The sequence below is a fragment of the Colletotrichum scovillei genome (genome assembly GCF_011075155.1).
Source record: "Colletotrichum scovillei strain TJNH1 chromosome Unknown Contig00002, whole genome shotgun sequence".
In the NCBI taxonomy this organism is placed as follows: domain Eukaryota; kingdom Fungi; phylum Ascomycota; class Sordariomycetes; order Glomerellales; family Glomerellaceae; genus Colletotrichum; species Colletotrichum scovillei.
Window position 1 is genome coordinate 2,026,249 of NW_023336260.1, and position 25,349 is coordinate 2,051,597.

The 25,349-nt window shown below is 52.1% G+C and overlaps 7 protein-coding genes across 7 annotated transcripts; 3 read left to right on the forward strand and 4 right to left on the reverse strand.

The window, feature by feature from the left end:
* Positions 1 to 1,005: 1,005 nt before the first annotated feature.
* On the reverse strand, positions 1,006 to 1,551 carry HER10_EVM0009182 (uncharacterized protein; the record flags this gene model as incomplete). The annotated part of the gene is made up of 1 exon (XM_035478680.1): positions 1,006 to 1,551. The coding sequence occupies one exon, from the start codon at positions 1,549 to 1,551 to the stop codon at positions 1,006 to 1,008; it is 546 nt and encodes a 181-aa protein (XP_035337518.1).
* Positions 1,552 to 2,258: 707 nt separating this feature from the next.
* On the forward strand, positions 2,259 to 3,239 carry HER10_EVM0001076 (necrosis inducing protein; the record flags this gene model as incomplete). Its single annotated transcript, XM_035470837.1, has 2 exons — positions 2,259 to 2,521; positions 2,585 to 3,239. The coding sequence occupies 2 exons, from the start codon at positions 2,259 to 2,261 to the stop codon at positions 3,237 to 3,239; spliced, it is 918 nt and encodes a 305-aa protein (XP_035336857.1).
* Positions 3,240 to 6,988: 3,749 nt separating this feature from the next.
* Positions 6,989 to 12,302, forward strand: HER10_EVM0009364 (ABC-2 type transporter). Its single transcript, XM_035478854.1, has 3 exons — positions 6,989 to 9,461; positions 9,509 to 9,668; positions 9,725 to 12,302. Exons 1-3 carry the CDS (start codon positions 7,468 to 7,470, stop codon positions 12,086 to 12,088), a joined length of 4,518 nt encoding a protein of 1,505 aa, XP_035337528.1. The 5' UTR covers positions 6,989 to 7,467; the 3' UTR covers positions 12,089 to 12,302.
* Positions 12,303 to 12,936: 634 nt separating this feature from the next.
* HER10_EVM0001510 (benzaldehyde lyase) lies at positions 12,937 to 15,091 on the forward strand (the record flags this gene model as incomplete). The annotated part of the gene is made up of 6 exons (XM_035471255.1): positions 12,937 to 13,042; positions 13,099 to 13,970; positions 14,042 to 14,292; positions 14,332 to 14,399; positions 14,451 to 14,869; positions 14,930 to 15,091. The coding sequence occupies 6 exons, from the start codon at positions 12,937 to 12,939 to the stop codon at positions 15,089 to 15,091; spliced, it is 1,878 nt and encodes a 625-aa protein (XP_035336904.1).
* Positions 15,092 to 15,203: 112 nt separating this feature from the next.
* Positions 15,204 to 16,304, reverse strand: HER10_EVM0002803 (uncharacterized protein; the record flags this gene model as incomplete). Its single annotated transcript, XM_035472498.1, has 1 exon — positions 15,204 to 16,304. The coding sequence occupies one exon, from the start codon at positions 16,302 to 16,304 to the stop codon at positions 15,204 to 15,206; it is 1,101 nt and encodes a 366-aa protein (XP_035336999.1).
* A 1,610-nt stretch (positions 16,305 to 17,914) lies between these two features.
* On the reverse strand, positions 17,915 to 21,162 carry HER10_EVM0008578 (IQ calmodulin-binding domain-containing protein). The gene has a single exon (XM_035478095.1). The coding sequence runs from the start codon at positions 20,497 to 20,499 to the stop codon at positions 18,106 to 18,108; it is 2,394 nt and encodes a 797-aa protein (XP_035337457.1). The 5' UTR covers positions 20,500 to 21,162; the 3' UTR covers positions 17,915 to 18,105.
* Positions 21,163 to 21,655: 493 nt separating this feature from the next.
* HER10_EVM0010555 (PX domain-containing protein) lies at positions 21,656 to 23,509 on the reverse strand. The gene is made up of 3 exons (XM_035480011.1): positions 22,605 to 23,509; positions 22,341 to 22,519; positions 21,656 to 22,281 (listed from the first exon to the last, which is right to left on the reverse strand). Exons 1-3 carry the CDS (start codon positions 23,067 to 23,069, stop codon positions 22,218 to 22,220), a joined length of 708 nt encoding a protein of 235 aa, XP_035337635.1. The 5' UTR covers positions 23,070 to 23,509; the 3' UTR covers positions 21,656 to 22,217.
* Positions 23,510 to 25,349: the final 1,840 nt, after the last annotated feature.

The window sequence follows — 25,349 nt, forward strand, 5'->3', positions numbered from 1 at the left end:
TGTAGACGCTGCCGGTGTTTCCCAGAGCAATAAGAAGGGTTTGAACCGCTACTGTCTGGTACTGAACAAGGAAAGACCTATATAGGACTTTCACAGAATCACTTCACCTAATGTACGCGGCAATCCTAGCAAGACATGGCCCTTCGAGTCTTCTTAAGAGTCGATCCCTTACTGGGTTCATCTTTGGCGAGTACTCTTTGTTGGAAGTGATGAGAGCATGCAGGAACAAAGAGGCAACTAATCCAAAGGATAAAGGTTGGGGAACTTTGGGGCTGCTCTCTGAAGCGCTACGAAACGACATCAGAGCCGACTACGACATGACTGTAGAGTCAATTTACAGGAATATGTTCGACTTGATTGCAACGAATACAGGACGTTTGGATGTCATATGCGATCCTATCCTTTACCCACTGCATGCACACAACGCTAGCCTTCGTTCCCGGGTCCCTGACTGGTCACCAAATCCCGGCAAAAAGGCTATAGGCGCCGTGGACCTCGGCTCAAAGTTGACAGCATCTTTGAGCCAGAAGGCCAACATTGTGTTAGATGGCAATATGCGGGAAACAAGTCGCGTCGAAATCGATATCCGGATGTGGAGGGTATGTTCATTGAGATATTGGATATTCGACCAAGGAAGGGAATCGAAATCTATGTGCGAGCCAGGGAAGAGTGGTTGGCGCGTTTTGACCACGCGATGGAAAATTGGGAGAACTAGGACTAATAGGACTGGGTCTCTGAACGAAGGTCATTGCATTATTGAATGCTACCTATAGAACATCCGAAGTCCGCTTTCTCGACTTGCATGTGAAATCAATGAGAAATCTACTCTCAAATAAGAGAGACTAGATATCTGTAATATTGCAGGCAATTCCAGTCTGCGTCCATGCGGTTGCCAGCATCTTTGACCCACTTCTTGCCTGTGTTTCAGTCAGTAAAACTTAGCTAGAGAACAGATATTAAGATACCTACCAGCTTTCCACAGCTTGCTGATACTGGTCGAGTCTGTCATTCCGCCAAAGGTAATGCTGTCAAAATTCTAGTCAGCACAAACACGAATACAGCCTGGAGGATAAATTGTATAGTAGTCACTAACCGTTGATCAATGATAGGGCCATCCCAGTCGTGACGGGATTGGTACCATTCGTCCGGTCTGTTGTCTACATCGACTCTCACGTGCAGGTACTCGGCCTCAAACTTCTTGAACCACCTGGAGGTCTTTCCAACAACCAAACCAACGTGAACGCAGTCGGTTTGAGATATAACATACTTCAAGTAGGCATCCCGCGTGTTGTAATGGTTGCGATACGCCGGGTTGCAGGACATGAAATAATACACTTTGCCGTGCTTAAGTGGCTGTCCTACGACCTTCTCTGCTTCCCTCCAAGCTTTGCTTTGGTCTCGAGAGAAGATACCGGCTGAGCTGAAGGTATCGGTGCGAACAGGGACCGTCTCAGCCGGATTGCGGACGGAGACCTCTGCTTCGGGCGCAGTATTCGGTACGGCGAGGCCTGACGCGATAACGCAATAGGAAAGGATGTGTAGGAACTTCATCTTGGTCTAGATCGAATGCCAGTATACTTAAAGAGGGATATACAATCGAGAATAAATGGTCAAAAAGCGACTGATAGCCGGGTGCACAAAACCCGGGACACGAGTAAAAATATCTGATGGAGTGGATAGGCCAGGAGGCTGCAGTGCACCTTTTATCATTTTCATCCAGCTCCATGTCAATAGCTTAGAATATTACTGACTCTTTGTAGACCCTTGAGAGCCTCGCGCGATACGAGAAAGAGTGAACGAAAGGCTACATGATTGCGGATTTGTTCTCGCACCTGTAGCAAACTCAATTAGATAGAGTTAGTTGCTTGCCAGTTCTGTGTGGGTCTCTGACATATAGGTGCGGATATTGCCGCTGTGTACTCAACCTGCTAAAGCTGATTTATTCGGCTGTTTCTACGCTTGGCATTTCTAGGTCAAAGTACTGTTGCACAAATCCTCGGGCAGATAGACTGCTGCCCGCAAATGCACGGCCAGGAATTAAACTCAACCATCAGACCATGGTATAGTTTGATTGCTCAATATGGACTTTCGTATCGCTCATGTCCGATGCCTCTGGAGCTTGTTCGTTTATAGAACTTCCAGCCTCAGGTCATGCACTTCTTTCGGCTTAAATAAACGTCATAGTATTTCCACTTGGAGACTGCTTTCATTGGAATAACACCGTCTATCCAAAGAACTCATCACAGCCCGGGTCCACCATGACATTGTTGACTTCTGTCCTTGTTCTATCCTTACTCGGCTTCGCCAACGCAACGCCCTCTCAATCACCGCCTAGTCACTGGAGGCGCGGTGGTGATGTGGCAGTGGAAGATAAATGGTTGGACCACAACAAAATAGTCGCTTTGGAGGAAAGCCCTGGCTATGATCTTATCGGAGAGATCGAGACTACCTTCAGACCGCTGCTTCATTCGTACTCAGGATGCATCCCGTACCCTGCAGTTGACGCCAATGGTAATGCTGGGTACGCAAACCTTTCAGGCGAGAACTAGATCCTGGTATCAAAGCTAACATAGTTACATTCCAGTGCTGGCTTAAGACCAACTGGAAAGGCGGGCGGCGACTGTCGTGACTTTGGGCAGAGCGGTCAAGTTTACGCCAGAGTTGGGAAATCTCACGGGAGATGGGGTGTGATCTACAGCTGGTACTTGCCCAAGGTTATGGGTAAAGAGCAACAGCATAAACACCACTGGATCACTGCCGTCGTATGGCTTCGAGTTGACGGATGCTCCGATCTGATCTACAACTTCAAATCCCTCGGTGTTGCATACTCTAAGAACCCCCAGAACAGCTTCGATGTCACATACAAAGACAGCGATACCATCTTTGTCAAATTGAACGATGGCGGTTCAGCAACCAACCCTATCGTAGCATATGACAGCGGAGTGCCTCTCGTGCCGTCTCGAGAGGGCGCTGCGGGCGCCTTGAATAACCCACTTATCGACTGGCATCGTCTCCCTCAGCTTGCACAGCAACAGCTAAACGGAATCCAATACGAGCACACGCAGGTCCCATTCAACGATGCAAATTTCCAGGGCACGCTTGATGCCGCGTACAACGACGCTCTATACACCAACGTGCCGGCGGAGAGTGGCGAATGTGAGACCGACCCAACGGAGGCTGATATCGATCCGGACTTTGGACTACCAGAACCTTCATCTACCGCGAAGCCGGTCTCTTAACCTGAGCCAACTGAGCTGAGATAGAAGTCGAGAATCAAGCTTTGCCTAGAAGATCAGCTAGTGTTCATAGCGCAAAATACTGCATTTGTAGTTTGGGTTCACAAACAGCCTTGGTGACAGCAACGAGAGGTGGGATAACACCAGCGCGGGTCGCCTTCATCGCTTGAATCTAAAGACATGGCTGTAGTGCCGCTTCCAAGTGCTGTTGGTGGGCTATGCAGTGAATTCGATCATACTTTCATTCGGCATGTCCTGCATTCGTGATCGTCCCCGCTGTCGTCAGGCTACGATGTTACAGAGAGGTCATTTTGCGGTTTCCTCCTGAGCAAGCACCAGTTCTCACTAGTCATGCATAAACTTATACTCTGCCTCTATATCATTCTCCTAAGACCTCGACTTCGTCTATCTAATCTCTTCGCGTTTGCTACCCTGTGGCAGCATCTCCTACTACCACTGACTGATGTTGTACCCTTCTGACGAGCACAGGCCGACTGTAGAAGACCGATCAACTCTGTGAGAGGAACATTGCAATCTATCTATCCTTTTCATAGCTTTTGGTAGGAGAGTCTTATAAAACTTCAATTCCCGCGTGGCCAAGGGCGTTGCACCCGGTACAATCCTGGATCATCCAACGCTAGTGTACTGTTCTTTGGAGATACAAGCTCATCAATCGAAGGTCGGTTCAATGTTCGAATCACCTTGGAGTAACGGATTTTTCAACTTACTAAACGCGGCGTTTTTGTTAACTCGGGGAAACTGATAAACCCTTAAAGACTTTTCGAACTTAAGTTAAATGTTCTAAACTTCATTATTGAAATAGTGTTCATGTAATTATTGTTCAAATTGAAAACTTGGGTACTGTTATATTTTGCAAAAGTCTGTTTGAATGGTTTTCTTTCTTTATAAAAGCCCGACTCTAAATCTCTTACTCTCTAGCTTAATAGATGCTCTATACTCAAACCACCCTTACGTGGCCTCACGAGGGCTGTGCCCTTTTTAGACCACCAGAGGTGAAAAGCCCCGAGGAGTGGGAGACGGCTTCCAACCACGTCTTTACGTCATTGCTGCGTGAACTTCTGCCTGAGCTCCCTCTTGACCGAGAACTTAAGAAATAAGTCAAGGCTACGACAACGATCCGACCACAGGATTGACGACACTTTATCCAAGAACACTTTGGAGATCGTTTAAGAGGACGTTATTTCTGCGTCATATACGAAGGTCGCCTCGGGATGGGTTCAGGCTACATGGCTGTCTGTGATGTCATTATTGTGCTGTTTGGTTGCTCTACCCCTGGCATCATCCGTCCGGCAGGGAGTGACGGGGATTACCGCTATGTTGGAGATGCTTATCTCAACGGCTTCATGTATGGAAGGGCGATTGATCAGTGGCGAAAAGGGGAGAGGGAGGAACGAAAGTTCAAGTTGCGCTGAAAAAGGAGATAACTATGATGATGTGATAATATCTCTAGACCACCGATGGTGGTGCAACCTGGAGATTTCAAAGTTACGCCGAAATTGCTCTTCAGTCTTTCACAATTTTAGCAACTCACTTCTCTCATCTCTCGACAACATTCTGGATTCGTTTCAGAAGTCGTTTCCGTGCTCACTCAGCAATCATCAAGCAACTGTCGTCTCCCCCTTTCGCTTGGAAGGGCTGGCCTGAGGTTGAAACCATGTCCAGTCAACCAACTAGGCGGCAGACTTCGGCAATTGGTGTTTGTGGAGAGATGCCCGCTTCTCTAAAGAACCCAATCGACAAAGTCTCGGATTGTTTGTGCTACAAGTCAAATCAATGATCTATCTTATCGACTTCACCTGCCTAAGCAAGCCTCTTCTCAGAGGCCTAGCTTGCCTTTGAAGTCAAATGTACCCTTAGACTCACGCTGCCCTCTCCCGGAACCACAGTCTGTTCTTTGAGATGCATTCCCTGGTGGCTTTCATCCGGAGAAGGAAATAGCGCAGTGTCGTACTACGCGTTTGTGGGCGTCAGGCCAGCCTGGAGAACAAGGGACGTTGATTGGCCGGAGAACAGTCGAAGAAGCTGGCCGTGTCACTGGCAAGAAGTGCGATTTCGAATCCGAGCTTATCAAGTATTCTCTCAGAATTGTTGCTTGTTTAGGTGTTGATTGTAATCTCACCTGAGGCTGATTTGCAGGCGTCCTCGTATCTTTGACGAATCTGGCGTGAGCGTGTTTGTACGGCTTGGCGTTACATGCCGCGTCGGACACCGTTCGGTCGAGGAGATTGGCGATGTAACTCCCGCTTACGCGGTGCAATGCCGCCGCCTCGCCCGTGAACCGTCTATCCGTACTCCATCGCTGGCTCGGGTGCAAGGAAGCGGCCGACAGGGCTGCGGTGTGTAACGGAGTCCTGCAGTCTCCTGAATCTCGGTTTCTCTGATAACACTGCAGGGCGCAGCCACTGTGATGCTAGCGTCACAGACACCAAGAAGGCAGGTTCTACTCCGTAGAAATTGCGGATATGACGAAGAACCAATCGAAGGAGTTCCGGCCCTGCTGGCATCCATTCCCGCTCTGCCGCCGGTGGGTGGGAGTCTGGAGACAGCCTCCTAGTGGTGGGTTTGGTCCGTTGGGCTGTGATTTGCGCCGCCTGCCGCCATCGTCAGCCCGCAGATGAAGCTCTTTCGATGCCTCGGGATTAGGGGCTTCTTCCTCCGCTAGCTTATGGCAATGACGAATGGCCCCTGAGCCTGTACCCCGGTTGCAGAGACTTCCATGGAGACGTAAGGAGGGGCCAAACCTAATATGATTGAGTATGATTGATTATGAGCCATACATGACACCGCAAGATTGATAGCTTTGATCGTACGGGACGACCCCTGAAGTGAACAGCCATTACTGATGGGTGTCCCAAACAAGAACACCGAAGACTCCACATATGCACAGTCCGTAGCGGCAACACGGCTTACAAATGGAGTAGGGTGCTGTCCGCGGTCTTGCAAGCGGACCCCGAAGAGCTAGAGCTAGCACTTGCGAACAAGCAAAATGTCCGCCGTGGCGGCACTGTTAGCCCTTTTCGTCACAACCAAAATTCCAATGCCGTGGCAACCACGGCTTCATGAAAGTCATCAGACATGACGTGCATCTCGTTTCGGATTGGTGTGTTCTGGTCAACTTTGTCGTTCGATGGTCCTTGAGGGTAGACTGACGAATCGGTGTAAGTGGATGTAACGATGAACAGGGTGAATGGAGGAGGAATCTATAAGATTTATCGGAGCCCACATCGTTCCAAGAGGTAGCAGTGTTTTTATTGTCTGTTTCGAGTGATGTGACAGTGCTTGTGCCTCATGGTGGTCGAGCCATATCGTTATGATTTAGTGTTGCACACCTTGGTGATTGATGTAGTCAAAAAAGGCTTGGATGACTGAGAGGCTGGGGAAACAAAGTGCAGCGAGTTCCAAAAAAAAATAAAAGACTAAATGAACGAATGGTCTTTTTGGTCTGGACATAGGCTGTCTTTAGACGTTGGGAATTTGGACTTCTCGGAAAAGCATACGGGGTCGACGGCGCCCGCTCGGGTCGCTTCAACTTTCCGAGAGCCCGTATAATGGAGACCGCCCCACACCTCCGACTTCCTGACAACGTTGCGGACTTTTTCGTGATGATCGCCGCCAAGGGAGCCGCCGCCATCGACCCACACTTTTCACTTACACGCGGGCTGCAGGCTATGACAAGATGCAAGAATTTGGATACCCTAATCAAGCTCAAGTGCTCAACCAACGTGTCTCTACGTCAACTTGTGAGATTGTGGCATATCTGGTGCACGGATGACCCGGGGCTCTGGATCGACTTTTGAGTCTTCGGATGCTGAGATGGACCCCTTGCGTATTATGGGCCGGGGGCACACGGGGAGCGAGACACTCCGTTGAGTTGTTGATAAATCTAGACCTAGGCTTATTTTCATGATATGTTTCGAGTCTTCAGCCGAAAGCTATTACATGGGCTTTCCTCCCTTTTACACACCCGCAACTTACAATAATATTTTCCCTCTCTTCATCTGACTGAGACTGTTCATTAAGCGGCTATCACGACAAGCCGAGCGAACAACTGGTTGATGCTGATCGGTAGGCCTCCGCAAACGTGATGTGATCAAGATCCTGTTGACTGACAGAGCCTCTCGTGATACTAGGATAGCAAGATATACTTGCAACCGCTCCATCAGCCAGCCGTCTCAGGACACCCATATACCTTAATTCACCAACCGACAATATGTCCGCCTTTAACTCAGACGAGAAGTCTCGTCTGCCGACCCGTTCCCCGGCCGGCAGTCAGAAGACCGTAGTCGATCACGATGCGATTTTCACTCAAAACGCGGAAGCACTCCCAACCTCGAAGCCCAAGGACAACTCTCTGTACGAGAAAGCCGGCGATGGATCCGCTGCATCAACATCAGAAGATGACGGCAACGACACGGAATTAGAACGTCGCCAGTCGATCGTCCAAGAACTAGCTCGGGAGTACACGCGACACTCAGCGGTCAACATCGATGGAGATAGCATGGCATTGTTCGGCAGCGAGGACCCCAATTCGCCCCTCAACCCCAACGGAAAGAACTTCAGCGCTCGCAAGTGGGCAAAGACTCTTGCCAATGTCACCAATGAGCATGGATCAGGATATAGAACTGCTGGTTTCGTTTACCAGGACTTGAACGTCTTCGGATTTGGCCAAGAGACGGATTACCAGAAGGATGTCGGAAACATTTGGCTCGAGATTCCTGGTCTCGTTCGCAACCTCACCTCGAAGACCGGAGGCCAACGCCGCATCGACATTCTCCGCGATTTCAACGGTATCGTAGAGGCAGGCGAGATGCTCGTCGTTCTTGGACCTCCGGGATCTGGCTGCTCTACCTTCCTCAAGACCATCGCTGGAGAGATGAACGGCATTTACACCGACGAGCGTGCCTACTTCAACTACCAGGGTCTTTCGGCAAAGGAACTCCACAAGCACCACGCCGGTGATGCCATCTACACTGCCGAAGTCGATGTCCACTACCCTCAACTTTCCGTGGGCGATACCCTCACCTTCGCGTCCCGTGCCCGCTGCCCACGAACCCTGCCCCCTGGTGTCACCGCCAACCAGTACTGCGACCACCTCCGCGACGTCGTCATGGCCATGTACGGTATCAGCCACACCGTCAATACCCGTGTGGGCGACAACTATGTCCGTGGTGTCTCTGGTGGAGAGCGCAAGCGTGTGACGATTGCCGAAGCGACGTTGTCCAACGCTCCTTTGCAGTGCTGGGATAACTCAACCAGAGGTCTCGACTCCGCCAACGCTGTCGAATTCTGCAAGACCCTTCGTTTGCAGTCTGAGTTGTTCGGCCAGACCTGCGCCGTCTCGATCTACCAGGCGCCTCAGAGTGCTTACGATCTATTCGATAAGGTTGCCGTTCTCTACGAGGGACGTCAAATCTATTTCGGCCGCACCACCGAGGCCCGCCAGTACTTCATCAACCTCGGCTTCGAGTGCCCAGCCCGTCAGACTACCCCTGACTTCCTCACTTCGATGACGGCGCCTACAGAGCGTGTTATCCGTCCCGGTTGGGAGTCTCGCGTACCTCGTACGCCTGATGAGTTCGCTGCGTGCTGGAAGGAGAGTCGCGAGTGTGCGGCTCTCAAGCAGCAGATTGAGCAGTACAAGACGGATCATCCTTTGGATGGCCCGGATGCCGAAGTCTTCAGAAACCAGAAGCAGTCGGTCCAAGCCAAGAACCAACGTCTCAAGTCTCCCTTTATCCTCTCGTACGGACAGCAAGTGAAACTCTGCCTCTGGCGTGGCTTCAAGTTGCTTAAGGGTGACCCCAGTCTGACACTGTTCTCCCTGATTGCCAATTCGTGCACGGCTCTCATCATGTCCTCCCTGTTCTACAACCTCCCGGAAAACACGTCTTCCTTCTACAGTCGATCCGCGGTTCTCTTCGTCGCCATTCTCGCCAATGCATTCTCCAGTGCTCTCGAGATTCTCACTCAGTACGCCCAACGGCCCATCGTTGAGAAGCAACGTCGTTATGCCTTCTACCACTCCTCGGCGGAAGCCTTCTCCTCAGTTTTGGTGGACATGCCCTACAAAATCACGAATACCATCTGCTACGACCTGATCATCTACTTCATGACGAACCTGAACAGAGAACCCGGCAACTTCTTCTTTTTCCTGTTAACCACATTCCTCATGGTGCTGTCCATGTCTGGCCTTTTCAGATCTATGTAAGTCACTTTCTCTCCGTACCAAGAGTGACTCTAACGCCAATCAGTGCCTCCTTGTCCCGCACATTGTCGCAGGCCATGGTTCCCGCGTCGATCTTGATTCTCGCTTTGGTCATCTTCACTGGATTTGTCATTCCCGTTGACTACATGCTTGGCTGGTGCCGATGGATCAACTACCTGGACCCTGTCGCGTACGGATTCGAATCGGTGAGTTGAAAGCTCAGCTATCTTAGTGAACGTCGACTAACCTTAATACTTTGAAGCTTATGATCAACGAGTTCCACAACCGGAACTTCGAGTGTGCTGCCTTTGTCCCCAGCCCTGCAGTTGCCGGTTACGAGAACATTACCCTCGCCAACAGAGCCTGCTCCACTGTCGGTGCCGTTCCTGGCGAGCCGTTTGTCAACGGTGACAGATACATCAACTCCCAGTACAAGTACTTCAACTCTCACAAGTGGCGCAACATCGGAATTCTCATCGCTTTCATTATCGCCCTCCACGCTTTGTACTTCGTTGCCACCGAATACATTGCCGCGAAGAAGTCCAAGGGAGAGGTTCTTGTCTTCCGTCGTGGTGTTGCTGCCCCTGTTAAGGGCAAGGACGACCCCGAATCCTCTCTCTCTGGACCCGCTACCATCGTCGAGAAGGGCGGACAAGGCGCCTCCGCCAACGAGGGTGCGATCCAAGGCTCCACCAGTGTCTTCCACTGGGGTAACGTGTGCTACGATGTCAAGATCAAGACCGAAACCCGCAGGATTCTGGACCATGTGGATGGCTGGGTCAAACCTGGAACTCTTACGGCTTTGATGGGTGTCTCTGGAGCTGGCAAAACTACCTTGCTTGATTGTCTGGCAGACCGTGTCTCCATGGGAGTGATTACCGGAGAGATGCTGGTTGATGGAAAGATCCGTGACCAGTCCTTCCAACGCCGTACTGGCTACGTTCAACAACAGGATCTGCATCTCGAGACCAGCACTGTTCGTGAGGCATTGGAGTTCAGTGCTCTTTTGCGCCAGCCAGCCACCACCCCTCGCGCTGAAAAACTGGCATACGTCGACGAAGTCATCAAGCTTTTGGACATGCAGGACTACGCTGACGCCGTTGTGGGTGTCCTCGGCGAGGGATTGAACGTCGAACAGCGCAAGCGACTTACCATTGGTGTGGAACTGGCTGCTAAACCCCCCTTGCTTCTTTTCGTCGATGAACCTACCTCTGGTTTGGATTCGCAAACGTCATGGGCTATCCTGGATCTGCTTGAGAAGCTGTCAAAGGCTGGCCAGTCTATTCTTTGCACTATTCACCAACCGTCTGCCATGTTGTTCCAACGCTTCGACCGTCTGCTGTTCCTGGCAAAGGGTGGTAGAACCGTGTACTTTGGCGACATCGGCGAGAACTCTCACACCCTTACATCTTACTTCGAGAGGAACGGTGCCCCTGCCTGCCCTCCTGGCGAGAACCCGGCTGAATGGATGCTTTCTGCTATTGGCGCTGCCCCCGGATCACATACCGATGTCGATTGGCACCAGGCCTGGAAGTCTAGTCCCGAGTATGAGGCTGTTCAAGAGGAACTTGGCCGCCTCAAAACTCAAAGCCCGCCCCAAGAGCACTTGTCCGCCGAAGAAGAGAAGTTGGCACACCGCGAATTCGCCGCCCCGCTGTGGGATCAATTCCTGATTGTCACTCGCCGTGTCTACCAGCAGTACTGGCGTACTCCCTCTTACCTGTACGCCAAGTTCATCCTCTGCTGCTCCGTCGCCCTCTTCATCGGCCTGGTGTTCCTCAACGCACCTCTCAGTATCCAGGGCTTGCAGAACCAGATGTTCGCTATCTTCAACATTCTTTCTATCTTCGGTCAGCTCGTGCAACAACAGATGCCGCACTTCGTCACCCAACGCTCTCTTTACGAAGTCCGTGAAAGACCTTCCAAGACTTACAGCTGGAAGGTGTTCATGATGTCGCAAATTGTTACCGAGATCCCGTGGAACTCTCTGATGTCCGTCTTCATGTTCATCTGCGTCTACTACCCCGTCGGTCTCTACGAGAACGGTGACCCCAGCCAGAAGAGTGAGCGCGCTGGTCTCATGTGGCTCCTGTTCTGGCAGTTCATGATCTTCACCTGCACTTTCGCCCATGCCTGCATCGCCATCACGGACACTGCTGAGATGGGTGGTAACCTCGCCAACGTCCTATTCATGATGTGTCTGCTGTTCTGTGGTGTCTTGGCCAGCCCTGACGCCATGCCCGGCTTCTGGATCTTCATGTACAGGGTGTCACCATTCACTTACCTACTGTCATCAATTCTCTCAACGGGTCTGGCAAACTCCAAGGTGACGTGCTCGACGAACGAGTACATCCACTTCGACCCGCCAAACAACCAGACTTGCGAGACTTACATGGAAGGGTACATTGGTTCCATGGGAGGCTATATCAAGGACCCATCTGCCACGGCTGACTGCCAATTCTGCTCTATCGCCGATACCAACGTCTTCCTCAAGGGTATCAGCTCCAACTTCGACAACAGATGGCGCGACTTTGGTATCGGCATGGTGTACATTGTCGTCAACATTGTCGCTGCTTTGGGTCTCTACTGGCTGGTCCGCATGCCCAAGGGCAAGAAGAAGGCCTGAGCCACATCAGAAGCGCTTCAGGAGAAGCCAATCATTCCGCCACTTTACAGTAAATGACTCTACCGCATAGCCAGTCTCTTTCATTAATCAGATACATTTTACATCAACATCATGTACCTTAGGGGTAATGGGCATCATAGATTTTTCTAGTTTTTAGGTTGAGGTTACATATTAGAGCTCTCGCAAGACTTCCATAGTCCCAATCAAATCAGTCAAATGAATTAACGCTGTCCTTGCCTTTGCCTCCTTGTGACCGAAGACCCATCTTAACGCATCATGCCTGAAGACAATTGCAGAAACAACATCATGAACACAGATGCAGATTTCTATCAAGTTGGTCGCTGTGGAATTTTGGCAACGATAACTTAGAAGAAGGAACCTTTAATACACCGGGTGCGTGTAAGCGCGTCTCAATGCAAGGATTGCTTCGCCCGACCTCCAAGCATCTGATGTCAGTCGCTACCCCAATTATTGACTCAACCCATCAGAGTCAATGTCGCAAAATATTTACAAAATTCAAGGCTTACCTTGAGACGACGGGTAATCATTTCCACAACTCCTCCCATTTGCCACTGCCATTGTTTGATACATGTACGTACAACTTACCTCGGGGCCAAGCAATGATCCCCCCTCACGCTCTTCCCGCGGTCCCCCGCATCATCGTTGCTTTGACACTCGGCATTTAGAGGTCGATTGCTTATAAGTGCTCGGTCGGATGTTCATTGGAGCAGAATGCTGCGATGGGGGATAATATTCAACTCGACCTCGTCACATTTTCATCAAACGACAGCTCAATCTCACCATTTGTGATCACTCGCTCAAAAGTATCTCGAGCATTCATGTAAGCAATGGCTTTCCAAGTGAGACAGCCCAAGAATCGAGAACTTCTCGGCGGAGACCTTCTCGCTCAGTCCCTAGCTCATCTCGGCGCAACAACTGCCTTCGGCATTCATGGTGAGATTCTATGTAAATGAATCATATCGCTTCATCAGACTAACACCAACCCACAGGCGGGCACCTGGACAGCTTCCTCATCGCCGCCGTCGAAGCCGACATCAAGCTCATAGACGTGCGGCACGAGACCGTCGCCGTCCAGGCCGCCGAAGGCTGGGCCAAGGTCAAGGGCAACGACGCCCCCGGTGTTTGCTTCATAACAGCCAACTCTGGCTTCTGCAACGGCCTTCCGGGTCTCAGCACCGCCTTCGCGGACCGCTCCCCGGTATTCTGCATCACGAGCTCGCCGCCGCTGCGCGATGCGGAGACGAATACCCTCCAAGGGTTCCACGACCAGGTCGTCCTGGCGAAACCCGTGACGAAGTTTGCGCACCGGGTCACGAACGGCAGCGAGATCCCGCGCATCGTGAGCTTGGCTTGGAGAGCGACGACGGCGGGGGCGCCTGGGCCGGTACTCGTGGATTTTCCCATCGATGTGCTCTTCACGCCCGTAGAGATTGATAGCGTGGCTTGGGGGTCTATCACCGCGCCGCCGGTTTCGCTTCCCGCCCCTGATGCCGGCGCGGTCGAGCAGGCGATGAGACTCTGGGGTGAGGCGAAGCGCCCCGTGATTTTAGTCTCGACTGGCGCAGGGAGGGCCGCGGACGACGTAGTGAAGCTCGCAGAAGCGACGAATACTCCGGTTTTCCACTCACCCAAGTTTTCTACGACCATCAAGCGCTCGCATCCTCTTTTCGGCGGCGTGGCGACTCGGCTTCCGTTCTTACGCGCTCAGGGACCGGCTCCGGATTTTGTTCTTCTGCTGGGGGCCAGGACTGGCTTCTTGATCGGCGGTAGGAGCGGTGCGATTGTGCCGAACGAGAGTGAAGCCAAGGTTGTGCAGGTCGATCTGGACGGGAGCGAGATTGGGCGCTCGAGAAAGATCGATGTGAGATATTACCCCTGCCCGATATATGGCTTCAGGGGGAGGGCCGGTTTTGCTGACTAGATTGAATACAGGTCGGTATCGTATCGGATGTCGGGCTTGCAGCTCAGGCTCTCACAGCTGAGGCATCCAAGTCGTCCGTCAGGGCCACAAGTGAGTGGGTGGAAAAGGCCATGGCGTTGAAGAAGCCGAGCGTTCACTCAGCCGGAAATGAAGAGGACCCGGTGATCATCGAGGAAAACGACCGGATTCACCCCTACCATGGCGTGAAGGCCTTCTTCCAATCTCTGCCCGAAGACAGCATTCTCTGTATGGACGGTGGCGAGTGCGGCGGATGGGCTCTACAATCTCTGAACGAGGCGAGGGCGGGACTGTCAATGGTGACGACTGGATATCTAGGCTTCTTAGGCAACGGATTTGGATACTCGCTTGGTTTGTGACACATCTTTACTCGTAGAAGCCCCTTTGCTGACTCTTAGAAAGGCGCCGCCGTTGCCGCGCCAGATAAGCTAGTCGTCAACCTCCACGGAGACGGCAGCGCAGGCTTCCACATTGGCGAGCTCGACACCTACGCCAAGTTCGGCCTCAACATCCTCACAGTCGTGGTGAACAACAGCGTCTGGGGCATGTCGCAGGCCGGACAGAACATGATTTACGGGGAGAAGACGCCGCAGCGGCCGTGCGTGGCGATGAACCCCAAAGTCAAGTACGAAGTCGTCGCGCAAGGGTTTGGGTGCGAGGGGGCGGTGGTGGACGTCGTCAAGGAGAATGGCGCCAGCGACGGGCCCAAGACGTTGGAATCCGTCAAGGTTGCGGTGAGGACATTGACGAGCGCGAGGCAGCCTTCGTTGCTGAATTTGAAGGTGTCTGATGTGCCGTATCAGAATACTACAAAGGCCATGGTGAGTTTTGTCATGTCTTGTCTCTTGATTTGGCGAGTATGAGATTAACTGAATGTTCAGGTCGGAGGAAGCAGTGATCCCAACATCATTGTCGTACCATATTACGACAATCTTCCCAGACCGTACTATAAGAAGTCTGGGAATGGTGTGGCTGCGTCTGTGAATGCAACTTCGGTGTCGAAGGAGGAGAGCTTCGTCGAAGGCCACGGTACAATTCAGTAAGAAGCCTAGCAAGTATTGACTTAAGGTATTGGGAAACTAGTATATATAATGGCTTCGGCGAGAATAGTGCAGAATGAGCTCTAGTCCTGTGAGGAACCAAACTTCATCGAGCTTAACCCAGCTTGTATGCCATCATAACCTCGCGTACCGTTCTGCATAACTTTCGTGAACCGAGTGTCATACCACGTACCACGCCTCGCACCATATGATTGAACGAGCTCTGTTGAAACGACTTCCGAATGCTTCCAGGGTCGTGGTCTTTGACGTTGACGTAAAGACCGTTGCTGTAGATATCCGTCTCGTCGCCAAGGTGTACCATCCACTCCAAGTCTCTCGGGGATTTACCCGTGCCAAAGTCATACCACAACGTCACTCGCAGCACGTCGTCGTCGCGCAGAATCGAGTAGTCGACCGGACAACATTGGCAGTGGCCATCGTACACGTTTCCCGGACGATGCCAAGCCGCCTCCATATTCTTCTCAAACACGCCCCAGTCCTTGATGCCCCAATACCACCACGGGAACAGCTGGTGTCGACAGATTCTAAAGGATCGAATCTCGTGGAGAGCTTCGTACCCATGAAACTCCTTGATGACTTGGAGACAGAACCTGCCCTCGACGATTATCGGTATGTGAATAGTAACATTTGGCGAGCCCGACTTCCAAGATCCAGCTCCTCGATACGTCCTGTATTCGCAAGGTTCCAGGAGCTCCGAGAGGTAGGCCGTGTTGGTGCCCAAGCGCCTGAACTTGAGCGCAAGTTCGATGTGAGTGTGTCGGAGCTTGTAAGATCGGCCGAGGGTATCGAGGGTTTCTCCCTGCTGGCATGGCGGCGATTGTTGGCTACGCGGCGTGTCCGAACGGTCTGTTTCGTGGAGTGTGCAACAGCGCGCGCAGACCCAGTGATTCGGCAGCTTGTAGGCCACCGCAGCCCAGAAGGATATTTGTTCAGATTCGGGTAGGGCTAGCGAGGCATCCTTCCAGTCTTTTTGTGTGAGGATCCGACCGGCGCGACAGGTCCGCGAAAACATGAACTGGCTCAGAAGGTCGAGATGGCTGATGATTTCTTCCAGTGATTCAATCGAAATTCTGAGAAGGTAGGCTTTTGTGGATTGTTGTTTTGGTCCCATTAACTTGTTGACGCAACGGCTTTCGAAGGCAATAGCTCGTTTCCACAAGGGGTTTCGACGCCGAGTGGAAGGCTCGTCGGCCATCTTGGCTGGTTCAAAATGACGGGAAGGTGTAAGTTGTCATACTGAGGCTGGACGTCGGACCCAAGTTGAAAGTGCGGTATGCTAAGAGCAAGAGTAACCGGAAAATATTAATAGTTCTGGGGAGAACTGCGCTCAATGAAAATTCTTTTTTAGGTTCAGTCATATCGTTGATGTATGCACGAACGCTCAGAAGACTGTTGAAACTTGGCAGGGCTTTTGCTCAAATGCAATGGAGTGGATCAGTCGATCAATAGTCTTCAGCCTCGTTGCCTCGATAATGGTATCGGACATCAAGGGACATACACATCTTTGCATACGACTACATCATCTCAGCTTTCGACTAAACTCAAAAGACCATCGGAATGGTGAATACGGTAGCATAGTCTAACGGCGGCCTACGCCCCCTGTGGGAATATGCCATCTCTCAACGAGAGCAGATGCCCGGTCTGACAGCTCAGGAGCTATGTAAGTCACAGAATTTTCTGGTAGAACCATTTTGAGCTCTGAAGAGCCATACAGTAAGCCTCATAATGCGCTCGAAGGATGATCTAGAAAAGAATAGGCAACACTGTTTACGTCAATTGACAAGTGAAGGAGCAAGAACATAAACCGCATGTTGATTATCTGCTGGTAATGATGCAAACAACCACCAAGAAACAAAAAGCCTTGCTCAAAGCTATCCAGACTCCAAGAGGATACAAGAGGAAGGCGAAAATCATCTACCTAGCACCGCTGTTGGACCGTGGAGACCAGGAGGCGACCCTATCACGATCTGCAGGAATGGGGTTTGCTACCAGGCCTCACCTCAAGTGGGTTGCAAACCTTTTTGTGACACATTCCTTTCTTCAAAGCTCCCCTTCTAAGAGATAGACTTCCCAGCGTTCGCTTTGTGTCCGTGGCAAAAGAAAAACAGGCTTAATAACAGAGACGCTCACGGAGCAAAACATAAATCAGGTAACAAAGAAGATTTCAAGCCCTCTTCAAGACCAGGGATACTGGTAGATAAAGTAGCTAGGTTCATAAGATTAGAAATGAATAAGGAGGTATGATAGTTTTTGAATCCTTGTTCGTACCAGGCATATTCTTTAATAAACAAAACCACGAGGTAGGAAACTAGCAAAGAGTTATTATAGCCTCCATACCCTTGCTCGTACTAGGCGTATTCGTTAGTAAATATACTTACAATATCAAAAGCTAAGGAAGAAGTACCATAGTCACGCACTCTCGTTCAGACGAAATATATCCGTTAACGAATATGTTCACGAGGCGAACTATTGATAACCCGACGTGGTAATAATCACCTTTGAGACTGTCTAAGAGGCTCTAGGGAAACGCAAAGGGGTGCATGCCTCCACGACCGGGGCAGCAAGATCTCTGAGGCCCGCAAAATAGGATGAGGCACCAGTCCCTTCAAAGCCCGGAATGGCAACGTGGCTTGGAACACTTTGCGGCTAGAGAGCTTTCGTCACGTACCTGAGGTATTGTTTATATAAGGTAGTCGTTCGGCTCAGTGGTGAGGGGAACATGATCTTGAACATGCAGGGATTTAGGCGAATGGTTGAGGGGAAAAATGCATCGTCAATCATAGACTACTCATTAGACATTGTCATCTACCTCTCGTTCTAAACGCTCAGAATACTGCTTTCCAAAGCAAGGCCGTGCAAGGGGGGTATAAAGAACTCTTGAAGCAAAAAACCACGACTTTACCCAATCCATAATCCAATCAGCCCGTTACCTCCATGGATCTAAAGCCCATTCTCTCTTACCCACCACGCCGAATCCAGACACAAGTCGAGGCGACCTAGGCCCTTGCAGATGAAGCAGTGGGATGAGTAGCAGCAGAAGAAGTTGCAGCCGTGTCTTCCCTCGTCCTCTCTTCCGCCAACGTCTCCATCACAGGCTCCTCCCTCCCCTCCTCCTCGCCCTCACCACTCCTCTGACCCGTCGGCACCTGCGGGGCCAGGTTCAGCTTCCGCAGCAACTTGACCGCAGCCTTGTTCTCCTCCCTCTCCTCGGCCTCCTTCTCAAGCACTTTCCGCTCCTTGGCCGCGCTCTCGCTCTTATCCTTGGCCTCTTCCTCGCGCTTCCGGAACTCTTCCGGCTCCATAATCTTCTCCTTCTTGTGCGTCATCTTCTCGATCGCCTTCTTGCCCTTTTGCCGCGACTTGACATAGACCTCGAGCCCGACGAGCACGGCGTAGGATTTCGATATCGACACGTGCGACGTGTCGACGCTCGCCTCCTTGAGGTTCTTGACAAAGGCGCGGAAGTTGGACGCCGGAGGGCGGTAGTGCCCGCTGAGCGGCGACAGGCTCGACAGCCGCCCGTCCTTGATCTTGATGAGACCCGCCGAGGAGATGCGGCTGCCCTGCAGGAAGCTCGAGTGCTGGAAGGCGCCCGACGCCTTGATGCCCACGTACAGGCGGAAGCTCGTGTCCGCGACAAAGATCCACGTGTTCTTCTTGACCGACTTGCGCAGCATCTTGTTGAAGATTGTCGCTGCTGAGATGTGCGATACCTTCTTCATGCCCGTCGCGCCGTCGACCTCGGGCGTGGCGTACTTTGCCGCGCGATCTGCTTCTAATGCGGACTCTACCGAGGATTCGGAGCGGCTATCGTCGGCGGCTTCGGCTCCGGGTGATGTTTGCGGGGTGTTGTTCTGAGACCACGCCGGCGTCGGGTCGTCTGCGGGCACGATGCCGTGGATGCTGTCCTTGAATGCCTCGGTTGTGTCGATGCGCGCGCCGTTTTTGGCCCAGCAGAGTCGCCCCTCGTCGTCGACTTGGACCAGGTAGAATTGTCTCTCCTCGCGGGATAGATAGCGCACCTGTTCCCTCTCGAGACGATCGCGGGGACACGCCTCCATCTCGACGTTCTTTCCGCCGCCGTAATCGAGCCAGTAGAAAAAGTTCTCCGTTGTGTCGGACTTTTTCCATTCCTCGTGGTACACGCGCAAGTTACTCCCGTAGCGATGCTTGAGGTCAACCATCTCTAGGAAATACTGCAACCCCATCATCTTGGAATCCTTCTTCCGCCTCGCTACGGCCTCCTCGCGCTTCTTCTTCTTCTCGGCTCTCTTCTCGGGCGTATCTGATTCAGACGAGGACGCAGAGGAGTCTGAGTCGGACTCGACATCGTCGTGGCCCGCGCGCCGCGCAATCGTCGCCGCCTTCCTCCAGTTCTCACGGGCCGTCGACGGACGACTCATGCCGCCCTCCTCGTCTCTCGAAAGCACGCTGTGTCTGTCGCCGGTGGGAGACAAAGCAGCAGCGCCGACGGAGCTCTTTGCGCGCGGCCGGTTCAGCTCGCGGAACTGCAGCTCGTCAATGGCCGAGACCCATCTCGTCGATGCGTTCAGCCCCATGCCCTGCATCTCCCTCCGCACGCGATAACCCCGGTAGTTGCGCTGGATCAGCGCCGCGGCCCTGTTGATCGCTTCGCTGTCGCCCTGTTCACCCTCTTTGGTTGAAGCTGGCGGTGGATCTTGCGACATTATTTGCGCTTCGTCGAAAATGTCACCGGCAGCGTCACTTTGTCCGTCCTGTGAGCGTCGGACGTTGTGAAAGTGGTCGTGGAGGTGTTGTGTCTGGCGCTTCGACTTATTCCTCTTTAGCTCCTCCTCGCGCGTGCGTTGTACCTCTGCAATCTTTTCAAATTGATCTTGGGACGGCGGGACCAAACTGTCCATGTACTCCTGGCGAGAACTGTAGTTTGTGCTCGTCTGCGACTGCGCCAATGAGCATGTGTCGTCACTAGGAGGGGCCGTTGCAGAATCAGCCGTGTGAGTGGTGGCTGCTGTGGCGGCGGTTGTATCTGTAGTGGTAGTCGCAGTAGCAGCAGGGGAAAAGATGGAGTGGGATTCGTCTTGTTCGTCGACAGGTCTTGGCACGGGGGGACTGGCCGGCGGGGTAATAACGGCGGCGGCGGCACCGTTAAAAGGAGCATCCTTTTGGTGAAGAAGAGGGGTCTTTTGGGGTGGTGGTGGTGCAGACGCAGACGTGGGCGCAGACGAGGCAGAAGCGTCGCTCGGAGACACGGCACCGCCACCAGAAGCAAGTTGCTGGGCTGGAACCGGTATAGAGTCGAGCTCGTGGGCGGGTTTCGTCATGGCGGTTGGTGGAATGGCGGGGTCCGCCCGGTCGTGACGAAAGAGTAGGGATAGGGATCTGATCCGAGAGCCGGTTGGCGCAGGCATCAGGCCTATCTCTAAGTGTCGGTTTATGTATGTGTGCGTGTGTGTGCAAGTGTGTGTGTGGATTAGGTGAGTTGCGTTAGGTGGTCTGTTTCGTTTCGAACTATGACTTTCTTGCTGCTGGTTGGGTTTGGAGCTTATGTTGGTTCCAAGGTTGGTGTTTCTTCGGAGACAGCAACAGCGACGTCACTTTCCTTAATAGCTGTTTGGGGTAGTCACCCGCAAGGTTGAGGGTGGAATGGAGTCAGTAGCTTGAGCGTGTAATAAAGCGCAGGAGCCATAAGATGGAACGGAGATGGGGTTGAAGTAAGCATATAATGATTACTATCCGTACGGCTGTAAGGACATGGATGTCAAAGTACTTGAGTAAGGTAAAGCAGAACGGGAAATCGTGCGGTCTAAAATTGGAAGAGAAGGAGAAGGAGGGAGAGCAAAAAGCAGTGTAAAGAATGCGCCCAGGAGGAGTGACCGATCGAGAATATATTGCATTCGTGGGGCGCTCTCAGATCCTCGCCGGTGGCATGGGATTAAATCTCGGCGACGCCTTAATGACAAGACAATGAACAGAGTCTACTGGAAGGAGAAAAAACACTACGCAAAAAAACAAACACTTGCCCGCCTTGCATCATGAGGTACCACGGGGGACACCCTTGCCGGTGGGGTGGAAGAGTAAGGCTTAGGGGCGACGGCAGTGCCAAGTTGCCAACTGTTTCTGGACAGCATAAAAGCAGAAAACTCAGTGATCAAGTTTGCTCAGCCGACTACCGCTGGCGTGTATACCACACCGCGGGCTGTGACGCACGATGGACTGTTTTGCTCGGAATCGCGGATGGGGGCCGTCGGCACGCGGCCGTCTGTCTATGCGCGTGTCACCGGTGCCCTTCGCAGTCCGCAGAACCTCCCGAATAGGTGGTGACCTCCAGCAGCGTATTACCAACTGCAATCTTGAGGGACCTGGAACGAGCGGATATCGTAACGACCATCCGCAAATAGCAAATCTATCCAAAGTCCCCTGTGTTATAGACGACTAGACGCTAGGCTTAGTTTTTTTTTCCTACCGCTGTCTTTACGAAGAGAAACGGGGCTGAGTTAGGCTTTCTTGTGCCTCGATCTTGTTCAATTTGCAAGGAAAGATCTTTGGACCCCAAAAGACCCTTGACCATTCTCACGTTTTCAACTGCCAGTCAGCAGTGACGCTCCCCAGCCCTGTACATCCTGCTGAACATTACGCGTCAATCTGTGGGGAGCCACCTCAAAAGCCCAACCAGCGTGGCCCGACTCACGCCGGCGGGAACAGCACATCGCCACGGACCATGTCCGGCGGCGCATCTTTACGTCCTGCCCTATTCTGGCATCTCCACTGTACCCCACGCGGCCGCGGCCGCCGAGACTTTTCCGGCAACGGGCTTGGCGGCTACCCATCCGATGATCTATCGTCACCACTGTCACTGATCTCTCGGTACGGGCAGATATTTCAACAACAACCGTCGTGGGAAGATGGTTCATCGTGCAAAACATTATTATTATTATTGATGTTTTTGCATGGTCCAACCGGTTTGAAACCGCTATATACGTGCAGATGGCCATCATTCTTTTGCCCGTTCGACGCCTGTGTGAGAAAGACGCCCTACATACCTGGCCGTATCCAGCTCTGCCGATGTATCTCCAAAAAGATGTACAAGAAGGTGAAGTAAGTTGATTTTGGTATTCAGACACTATCATTACGAGAAGAGAAACTCCTTGAGTACTGGCGACCCAGAAAACTCGGGATTCAACATTATACAACTGTGAATCGTTAGCAACCATCCGAAATGCATCTACTGCACATGCATTTCCAGACGCACTTGAGAAAATATTGTAGCCCTGCCCTCCTCTTATCGAGGAAACGGGGCCGGAATTTGGATATCACACTTTTGGGTGGCAAAGGTGGTACTGCTGCTTCGAAATTCGGGAACGTCTTGACCAACTTTTCGCGAAGGTCGTCGAACTCGGAGTATCGCTTTCGGATGTTCATATAGCTCCCCTGCACACGGCTTGTCAGCAACTGCGCCCGTACCTCGGATTGTGCTCTTTGGGCCTTTATTCTTCTAGCCAGGGATATCACTGACTTGCAATGTCTCGACTCTTATGTTCCAAACAACAAACGCCCCAATGTTGGTTGCGCTGCCGTTCACCACGACGTAGTCGGTAATCTCGACGCTCTTTGCCCAGCAGGCTCGATTTCGACCGTTGACATCGCTCGCTTCGTTATCGTGCATTGTGATCGCGCCGGCGGGTAGTACTGATTCGACCGAGATATTGGAAACCGAGCGCTGGTGGTGGCCGAGCCAATACGGTGGCGACGTCACTGATGATGGACTTGTCACGGACGACTCGGTTGGCGACTCTGTCTCTTCCTCTTCATCCTCCTCGTCTCCAAACAATCCGCCTCGTGTGTCATTGTTGTTCTGACGCGAAAGTAACCCTCGAATGGCTCCGTCTGTAGCAACCTTGTGTGAAGGTCTAATATGGCCGTTTGTGCCGCCGTTGAGTCCGCCGTTCGGTCGGAACTGGGATTCTATCGCCGAGTCCATGAATCCATGTGTGAGGATGGTACCTCATGGACAGCCGTGATGTTATGTTGTGTTGAAGATGCGATTTGCTCGAGGGCAGCGAAAGCGCAAGGTGATTGTGACGTATTGGCCGTATGACGATATCAAGAGTCTTAGGTAGGTAGCTTGACGAAAGACCTGTCTCGGGGCGCTTGCTGGACGCCGTTCTCTTAGGGTGGTGCCGCGTGGCTGTGCAGATCGACCAAGAGTGGAATGGCGGCCACTTTGGCTAGCAGGCGGGCAGAAGATGGAATGTTGACTGTGTGGTTTGTTGCCGGTGATGCTACCTTGGGGCGGCAATTAGTCGGCCCGTGAGATGTAACGGGTCTGCGAATGACATCTGAGGGGTGAGTTTGGCAAAGAAGAGCACAACGAGGAACAAACAATGCGCTAGTTAGCACAGCTTCGTCGCTAGAAGAAATCGATTCGATCCCAGGACGGTTGAGAGTACTCTTTAGACGAGACAGAGTAAATGTTTACAAAATGATTACCTAGGTACAGCTTCCCGGGTGAGATCCATGCGGATAAAGCACGACGATAAGAAAAGCTTCTACCACCAGCCTTAGTATTCGTACCTCCCTGCGGCTCGTTCTTCCCCTCACATCTGCTGGTTCGTGCAAGGAAGGAAGGACCCCTCTGAGACAGTGACTTCTGTTTGGCTGATGAACAATAGTAGCTTCCTTCCCTAAAACCTTCCCTGGGAAATCGGGAATAGAGGAAGGTCCGGAGATAACGAAACTCGAATGGTAATAAAGTGTCACTGCCATTAGATGAGAATTGACCACATCGTTCGTACCACTATCCGCAATTTTTCTTCGCCAACCTGGGATAAGGTACGAGACGATCTGCAAAACTGCCATCCTCTACGCGGGAAACTGCTGCACCTTGCACAGCTGTTTTGCAACTTCTTGAAAGCTCATCCATTCTACACGTTCTTGATGCCTGCCCCCCACACACCGACGACTGACTCTCGGAATTTGACAACATTCGCCTAAGGATCTTGACGAGGTGATGTTGATATCTTATAAGCTACCACGCCAGAAAGAAGACCGGCTGCGGTGCTTAGGATGAGATCTCCAGAAGACATTGGTCATGATCCCGTCTGGTGCGACAACAGAAGGCCCCTCCCGCGCTATCGACACGTACACTACGGTTACACGCAGCACACTCCCGAATCCCAACACATCGGTGCGGATACGAAGCAAGTGGCAGCAGAAACCAAGCCGCGGTGGAGTTGGAGGGTTGACACCCACGACACCTCTCGACTAGCGCATCTTGTCGAGCAGGGGGTTGAGTCTTCGGCTTCCATTCTGATTCTACATCGTCTACCCCAGTTCGTCCCTGTTGGCGGCTGGTAGGCTTCTCGGTACTTGCAAAGTGCATTGTAACGACATCACGGCCAGACCCAAGACCTCTAGTTTTGAAAACCCAACCCGACGTACAAGTAGCATCTGCTCGTAGCCGCCAAAACCATGCCAAGTTGACAGGTTCAGTTGTGGCGGTCAGTTTGTCATTCTTGACATCTACCACAGGCAGCCCAGTGGCACTTCGAACTTCGAAGGGCATTTTTGCCGTCAACGGTGTGTTGTCAGCGCTCTTCTACGACCTGTCTACAAATAACAGAGAGAGGCATCGATGCGGAGACGTTGGGGGGCTTGGGATCGTCGCCCCGGAGGAAGGGGTCTCGGAGGCAACAGACAAGATCCGGGCGGAGCCAACCACCTCAATATCCAAGTTGAACCTCTGGAGTCAGCGAGTCATTGCCAGCCCTTCCGATCTCACTGTGTCGTGGACAAAGATGAACTTTCAAACAGCCGACGTCCACCGAGCTGCTCTAGACGGCACAATCATACATACTAGCTGCATCGGCTGTCCTGCACAGCGGCCTTGGTTGGGGACAAGACTGCAGAATACGAGTGGCGATCAGCCAGTGGGACGCCGCGAACAGCGATAGCTGTGCTTCTTACGGATACTCCCTACACATCATTGAACTCAGCAAGTGGTGTCAAGACCCTCAAGAAAGAAAAATGCTGGCGTTTGGGAGAAACCCACAGACTCACCCAGACGCTTCCCGTCAGGCCGATAGGCAACACTTTTTAAATCCTGAGTCTTGTCTCGCTACGCAGAAAGTGCACGTTGCAGATGGTGGTCTCGTAAAGTTGTGCTAACAAGGAGCCAAGGGGAGGATTAAGAGGGGCTGGCCCTGTTTGGCGGCGAAGTGTACTGCACAATAAGGTGGTCTTGGCTCCATAACTTTCACGC